Raw genomic sequence first — 8,519 nt, forward strand, 5'->3', positions numbered from 1 at the left:
AACAGCTTCAGTTGGGGGGCTTTCCATGTTTCTCACTCCATCAGAGAAGTGTGTTTTCTTTATTTTCTCTTCATTTTCCTTTCTGGTAAATCCCTCCATATTGTTCTACATCAGGGGTCCTCAAACTTTTTAAACAGGGGGCCGGTTCACTGTCCCTCAGACCGTTGGAGGGCCGGACTATAGTTTTAAAAAAAAACTATGAACAAATCCCTATGCACACTACACATATCTTATTTTGAAGTAAAAAAACACAACGGGAACAAATACAATATTTGTATTTGCATGTGGCCCGCGGGCTGTAGTTTGAGGACCCCTGTTCTACATAATCAGCTCCAGTAGACTACTGTGCTGTCTTTTCTTTCTGTCCTTCCTTTCCTCTCCTCCTTGTCAAGAAAAGCAAACAGCAGCAAGGCAGTTTTTCTCTGGTGGGATTTCTGCTGTGGTGGGGTGGGGACCTTTCTGCTTTAGAGAAATGTTCTGAATCTCCTCTGCAGGCTGCCTACTCGCCTCCTCAGTCTGCCTCCCTCCCACTCCGGGGTATTGCACCCTCACATCTTCCTCTCAGGACTGAATCTTTGAGGGTTTTCAAGGGTGGGAGCTCTACTTTTATTTCTAGTAAGTTTTTGTCTTTCTCCAACCATTATGTTGAAAGATATTGCCCTTTTCTGTATTTGAGAGTGGTGGGTATATTTTTGGCTGATTAAAAAATTTGTCATTATTGTTAAGTTAATTTGGTTGAGTTCAGGGAGAGGTTGGCTGGTTTTGGGATCTGCCAGTTCTAGGGTCCCTCTTTAGACAGCCATTTTAGTGGAATGTGCTCAACCTAGGGCACTTTTCTTGGCAAAAGACTTTCACTTGATTATTAGACCTTGGTATGGTTCAATCAATCATACAGATTTCTCAGGAGATCATTGTTTAATTTTCTCTGAGCTGGATACTGGCATAGTGAGGCCAGAAGCAACACAGGATTTACCATCTGTCACATGAAATGTCAGAGAACAGTAAATGCCAGGACAGAACCAAGAGGTGACAGGCAGCTAAGAGAATGTCCCAATCATATATTCAAAGAAGGACCACTGACTATCCTGTTTCTGACAAATGGCCCTCCAGACTTTGCCAGGATACCTTGAGCACCAGGAAACTCATGAACACCATTCTGTTATTGGAAAGCTTAAAGTATTTTTTTAATCTGTCTTTTGTTAAATTGATTTCAGAGAGAGGAAAAGAGAGAGGGATAGAAACATCAATGATAGATATTCACTGATCAGCTGCCTCCTGTACATCCCCCACTTGGGGATCGAGCCCGCAACCCAGGCATGTGCCCTGACCGAGAATCGAACTGTGACTGCCTGGTTCATAGGTTGACGCTCAACCATTGAGCCACATGGTTGGGCAGAAAGCTCAAAGTATTTTAAACATTCTTTACCTTGAGCCAAACTACACTCCCTCTTCTCTGCATGGTCTCCCTTGGTGAGGCCTCTAGTTCACATGACTCCCAATCTCAGCGCCATTTGCATGGCTACCACAGGTGTGCCTATAGTCCTGATCTCTGGACTGGCCTACAATTCTGGAAAGTGATTGATCAGGTTGGAAATCTTCAGGGTCAAAATGCACGTGAAATGGTAAAACAAAACTATAAACTCCTGCTTGCAAATGGAAAGTAACCATGGTTTGGGATGAAGATACTTGTTTTGGCTCAACTAAAAGAGATTTGAGGCTTTTAATCCTAAATGCATTGTAAGTCCACAGTAAGGCACGCCAAGTCTATGCTGTGTGAATAACAAATGTGAATGTCAGGGACATGTGCCAATGTCCTCCTGAACTAGGAGCATGTAAGAGCACATCTGGGCCTCGAGGACAGCAACAACCAGAAGGCATGCAGGCAGGGGATCATGTCTAGAGGCCATGGGCCACAGTGGGCCACAAGGAGCAGCTGGGAAAATGGGGCTAGCGCCTGGAGAAGGAAACCGTTGGGAGAGGTAAAAGACCTGTCTTCAAACAGGAGAAAGATTTATGGAAAAAAAATATTTCATTTATTCTTTCTGCCTTCAGAGCAAGACCTTGGATAGTTTTAGGAAATAACTAACACCTGCTCATTCATTTTGTTGACTATGAGGCGTTTATTTCTGAGATATTTTAAAAAACCTAATGACCTTAGATTTACCTTGGAAAAATCCTATTTCTATTCCTGCCTATGGGGATATGGAACCAGATGCTGATTTTGAGGTAGACCACAGATGACTGAACTGTTGAATTCATTTGAGGAAGAACAATTCGGCAACAGGTCTCTTGAAAAACCTGCTCAAGAGGGGCAAACATTATGCCAAATAGCCAAACAGCTTCCATTTGCCAGAAACAAACCTTTGACTCCAAACATAAGAGCCTGCTTGGAATTTTGGAAAGCAATGGGAAGAACATAGAATTTGGAGCAGACAGAATTGGTTTGAAGTCTTCCTATGCCATTTACTAGTTCTGTGACCTTAAACAAATTCTTAAACTTGCTGAGTTTTGGTTTACCTACCTGTAAATTGAGAAAATTAAGTTCTGTCTTATTGAGTTATTATAAGGATAAAATAATAATTATGAAGTCCCTGGAATATAATTAGGTTCTTTTAAAAAATATTTTTATTGATTTCAGAGAGGAAGGAGAGAGAGAGATAAATAGAAACATCAGAATCATTGATCGGCTGCGTCCAGCTCACCCTCCACTGGGGATCGAGCAGCAACCTAGGCAGGTGCCCTTGACTGGAATCAAACCCAGGTCCCTTCAATCTGCATAGGTTCTTATAAATGTTAAAGCTCTTTCTATCCATTGAAGCAAATTGCAACAGTACTACTGCGATTACAAACAGACATTTTCTAAGTTAAGCACTTTGTTTCTTTTAGGGCTCCCTTCTGAACTCTCTCCAGCTATTGAGGAAGATGAGTCCAAGAGTGGCTTGGATGTCATGCCCAATATTTCCGACGTGCTGCTGCGCAAACTGCGGGTCCACAAGTCTCTTCCTGGAAGGTAAAATCAGGGAATGGGTTGCAGAAGACCTGTATCATGCAGCCCATGTTAGATTCTAGATGAGACACAAAAGTGTACCAGCCTTGATCTTGGACCCCAGATGGGTCAGAGTCTAATGGTTCAAATCTAAAACAAAAAGAATAGTAAAGGGCCAGGTGGGGTTCTTAGGCACAAGGGTCACCAAGAGGCTCATGGCAGCAGAGGTGGTGGGCTTTGGGCCAGGAGACATGTTTTAATGCCAGCTCGACCATCCTATATAAAACAACCCTAATATGAAAATCGACCAAACGATGGAATGACCAGTCACTATGATGCACACTGACCACCAGGGGGCAGACCCTCAATGCAGGAGCTGCCCCTTGGTAGTCAGCGTGCTCCCATAGGGGGAGCACCGCTCAGCCAGAAGCTGGGCTCAAGGCTGGTAAGTGCAGTGGCAGTGGCAGGAGCCTCTGCTGCAGGCAGGTGGTAAGGAACAAGGCGTCCTAGACTGTGAGAGGGTGCAGGCCAGGCTGAAAGACCCCCCGAGCCCGATGTGCACAAAATAACCGAGAGATTCTAGGTCTGATATCTGCGTAGATAAAGATGTAGAACATTTGGAACCACACGAATAAGGATGCTTGAAAACCTACCAGGCTCTTCCACACATGGGGAGAAAGTGGCTTCACTTCTCAAGCCTCTTATATAGCCTCCTCACCTATACAACAGGGATCTGTCGTTGGTAGCTAAATGAGATGGTGTGAGGACTTAGCGTTTTATCAGCACATAGCAGGCCCTGGGTTGAAAAGTGAATAGTTTAGAGTATAAAGGAGAGAAAATAGGATACCACTAAGCAATAGGGATTAGGACAGTGCCTGCAAATGAGGCTTCCCACTAAGCCCAGCAACCTGGGGACTAAACTGTTGGGAACAATGGCCATTGGGAGGAGCTACCAGACATAACAGAGGTTCCCGATTTAGGGGTAAATATGAAAGAAAAATGAATTTTGCTCATTGGGTGTTATGTGTTCAAATTCCACACTGTAATTACCTAAAACAGAATCACCAGGGCAATACTCAGAGGGACCTAGCAACTAAACCAACATCATGAAAAGAGGTAGAAACAAGTTGGAAGCAGGCTGAATTCACAGCTGGAGGAGGGTGAGTTAGGCCAGCTCACCTGGTGCAAAGGCACAGAAGGGGTGTCCAGAGACAGGAAGCCGAAGGAGAAGCACCCAAGTGCACTGCAGGTTACAGAGCACAAGTTTACATGCTATGTGTCTTGGTGTTTGTGACAACCCAGGGAGGCAGAAAAGGAAGATTTTATTTTGTTCATCATCAGTGAGAGAACAGAGAAGCAAAGCAACATACTGACAGATGACGGAGTCAGGAATGGAGTTCAGGGTGGACTGGTCTATCTTTCCAGCAATACCAGGGGCCAGTCAAAAGTACCAAAACAATCACCAGTGCTTGTCAGTCTGCAAGGAGGAAGAGTGCTACTGGCTTCTTTTTCCTCTGTGAAGTTGAAGATAGTATGATTAGGGCACTCCTCCAGCGAATTAAATTTTCCCAGCTTCCCCAGAAAAGGGAGACTCAGCAATTCTACCATTCTTGAGAATGTTAGCAACTACTAGCCACCAAACTGGGTTTTCATGGTCCATGAAGATCAGCTTATGAAGCTTATGGTTCAGGCTATCAGATTGAGGTCAGTGTCTCTCATGCATTGTGTCAATAGCCATGTTGCCCATCCCCAACTTCCCTGCTCCAACCACTAAATCAGCTTCCCTGCTTTTGGCTTCAGTAGAGGCTGTTTCCAAATTGGCCCCTTGGTTGGGCCTAGAACTCTGAAGCTCTGGTTCAGGGTTTGGGAGATATGGACAAACTGTCATGTAAGCTGTCATCCAGAAGAAGGAAGCCAGAGCTTCAAGATTCCTTCCCCCAGCAGAAATATGGAAAATTACACTTGAGTTTAAAATGCAAAAGGAGTTTGTTTCATGTTCTAATGAACTACATAATTTTGGATTTACTCTTACCAAGGAGGAGATCATAGGGTCAGAAAACTGAATAGATTCAGTAGAAAAACCAGGTCTAGAACCCAAACTAAAAACATGGTCAGTGGTTGGGTATGAAGAGTGCAAAGTGGAGATGTCACAGGGCAAGGTATCCCAGGATCAAACACCAGCAGGAGCAATAAATAGGCATTTAGTCAACCAATATTCATTGAGTGCCCATATGTGCCATTAAAATGGAGAATAAGAAGACACAGTCTCTGCTCTCATGGCACTTACATTCTGGGTGGGGTGACAAAAAATATTCAAATAACAAAGTGAGTGATTTCAGATAGCAAAGCTGTTAGGAAGACCACAAAATAGGCACATATAGAGAATGACATGAAAATGGAGCATTGGGTAGAGGGTCAAAGAAGGCCTCTATGATAAAGGAGTAATTAGGTTGAGAAATACAAATGACAAAAAAAGTTACCCATGCAAATATTTCAGGGGAAAAAATTTCCAGACAAAAAGCATAGTAATTTCAACAAATCATTCTTGGATGACTGGATAGCCACATACAAAAGAGTAAAATTGGACCCTACCTCACATAATACACAAAAATTAATTCAAAATGGATCACAGGCCTAAATATAAGAGCCAATGCTTTAAAGTATTAAAAGAAAATATATAAGAGCAAATCTTTGTGACTTTGGGTTAGTTAGTCTATGTTTTTTTAGCTATGACTCCAAAAGCACAAGCAACAAGAGAAAAAAAATAGGTGAATAGTATTTCACTAAACTTTTGTGGTGCAAACAATACTATCAACAAAGTGAGAGGACAACCCAGAAAATGGAAGAAAATATTTGCAAATTATGTATCAGATAAGGACTTGTTTCTAGAACAGCTGTGGGCAAACTACAGCCCGTGGGCCGGATCTGGCTTGTTCGGCTGTTCTATCCAGCCCGCGGAGCCGAAAGAGCAGAGGGTTCTCTTGCTCTCCCCTCTGCTCCTTCACCAGCAGCAGTGTTAACATGTATTAGTTCACACAAACACTCCATCCATGCTTTTGTTCCGGCCCTCCGGTCCAGTTTAAGAATCCATTGTGGCCCTCGAGTCAAAAAGTTTACCCACCCCTGTTCTAGAATATATAAAGAACTCATATATATATGAGAACTCATATATATATATATCTTGCAAAGTGTACCCTCGGGAGTTCGACCGGGAGTTCAAACGCTCACTAAGACATGCGCTGACCACTAGGGGATGGCACAGAATGAAGGAAAGCCCTGGCCAGCAGCCGGAAGGCCCCAATCAGCCCTGATTGCTGGCCAGGCCTAGGGACCCTACCCATGCATGAATTTCATGCACCGGGCCTCTAGTCATTCAATAAAAAGACATCTAATTTTTTTTAAATGAACAAAGAATTTAAGTAGGCATTTCTTCAAAGAATATATATGAGGAGTTAATAAGCATATGAAAAGATGCTCAACATTTTTAGTCATTAGGAAAATGCAAATCAAAATGACAATGAAATGCCATTTTACATTCACTAGAATGGTTATACTAAAAAAGATGAACAATGTCAATGTGGAGGACTTGGAATCCTCAGTACAATGGTATAGCCACTTTGGAATAACAGTTTGGCAGTCCTTCAAAAACTTAAACATAGTTACCATATGGCCCAGCAATTCCATTCCTAGGTATATCACAAAGAGAAATGAAAATATATGTCCACACAAAAATTTGTACATAAATGTTTACTAGCAGCATTTTCATAATAGCCAAAAAGTAGAAACAACTCAAAATGTCCATCAACTGACGAATAGGTAAACAAAATTTAATATATTTATACATTGGAATATTATTCAGACACAAAAATAAAATACTGATATATGCTACAATATGGATGAACCCTGATAACATTATGCCAAGTGAAAGAAGCCAGTCAAAGAAGACCACATGTTGGTTCCATTTATAAGAAATATTCAGAATAGGGAGATCCATAGAGAAAAACAGCAGATTAGTGGTTGCTTGGGGCTGGGGGTGGAGGTTTGGAAAGATGGAGAGTGACTGTTAATTATTGGGTACAGGGTTTCTTTTTTGGATGATGAAAATGTTCTAAAATTGACTGTAATGATGGTTGTAAAATTCTGCGATATACTATATACAACTGAATTGTATATTTTATAGTAAGTGAGTTATATTTCAATAAAGTTGTTACAAAAGAGAGTGGGAAAAAAAGAGGAAAGAACAGTAACTGTAAAGGCCCTGGGGCCATTGAGTGTGTTTGAGGAGCAGATTGGTCAATGTGGCTGGAGAGTGGGAAGAGGAGAGTGTGGTAGGGGCTGGATCAGAGAAGGCCTTGATTTTATTCTAAGGCCTGTTAAGGGAGTTTGAATGGTTTCCTTGTATGTCCCCTGCAAGCCTCTGTCTTTTTGGAGGCCCGTCTCTTGCCCCCTACTTGCCTATGCCAGTTCACAAGGCATAGCTCTCTGCATCAGGAGCTGGCTATGTCTGTCATGTGACTACTTTAACTAAATCACACCTCCCGGAGTCCTCAGGCCTTTGTACATTTTTTTTTTAAAGTGTGTTCTAGCAGAAAATGAGTCATCAAAATAGAAAAATAAGTTTGATCAATGTGTGATAAAAATATGCAAATTTCACACAAAGCCAAAGCTAGGAGTCAAAAGCAAGCTTAATGAGTTCTGATAAATCACTTAAGCAGTATGTACATGCTCTAGAACAGTGATGGTGAACCTTTTGAGCTCGGTGTGTCAGCATTTTGAAAAACCCTAACTTAACTCTGGTGCCGTGTCACATATAGAAATTTTTTGATATTTGCAACCATAGTAAAACAAAGACTTATATTTTTGATATTTATTTTATATATCTAAATGCCATTTAACAAAGAAAAATCAACCAAAAAAATGAGTTCGCGTGTCACCTCTGACACGCGTGTCGTAGGTTCGCCATCACTGCTCTAGAAGATTATGTTGGCTGGCCCACAGCAGAAAGGGCCTAATGGGTGGGGTTGTGACAAGAATTGTAAGCATTAACCATCTTTGCAGTTGTTTATCCCATGCTCTGCACTCTGCTGACTTGCTGGCCATGGGGTCTTATTGCCTCATCCTGACAGGAAGGCTCTCACAGTTCCTTGTCGGGGTGAGAACCAGCTCTTGCAGAGACAGCTGACCCTTACCTTTGCTCTTGGGGTCCCCCCACACCTGTCAAAGGGAGGAAGCTGTGTTTCCTGAGAGTCTTATCAATGGCACACTCTGTTGCCACGTCCTATGACGCTGATAGGCCCTCTCCCAGTCCTCCCACCCCAGCACAGGAAAGGGCCTGTGCATTATTTACATTGTCTGGGTTTCAGAGCAGGGCTAGCTTTAGTTACCAGTAAGAGTGGTGACAGCAGCAACACAGTGAGCGTGCAGATAAAAGGACTGCTTGCTGTGGGAACCACGCACGATGACGAGGAACCTCTCAGAACGACACGGCTTGCTGGATCTCTGAGTCCAGCTGTGAAGAAGAGCTCTGGCCACT

General features: G+C 42.7%; 1 protein-coding gene and 1 long non-coding RNA gene across 7 annotated transcripts in view; one reads left to right on the forward strand and one right to left on the reverse strand.

Moving 5' to 3' along the window:
- The window catches only part of LOC102773063, a 160,267-nt gene that overhangs the window by 77,674 nt on the left and 74,074 nt on the right, over nucleotides 1-8,519 (reverse strand). The window lies entirely within an intron of this gene.
- The window catches only part of MRVI1 (murine retrovirus integration site 1 homolog), a 115,937-nt gene that overhangs the window by 68,672 nt on the left and 38,746 nt on the right, over nucleotides 1-8,519 (forward strand). For all 5 annotated transcript variants that reach the window (XM_006763467.2, XM_006763468.2, XM_015563714.1 and 2 more), the window contains one exon: nucleotides 2,887-3,010. In XM_006763467.2, the coding sequence (XP_006763530.1) occupies nucleotides 2,887-3,010 (124 nt within the window). The remainder of the gene's footprint in view (nucleotides 1-2,886; nucleotides 3,011-8,519) is intronic.

Source organism: Myotis davidii, unplaced genomic scaffold (assembly GCF_000327345.1).
Source record: "Myotis davidii unplaced genomic scaffold, ASM32734v1 scaffold118, whole genome shotgun sequence".
NCBI lineage: Eukaryota > Metazoa > Chordata > Mammalia > Chiroptera > Vespertilionidae > Myotis > Myotis davidii.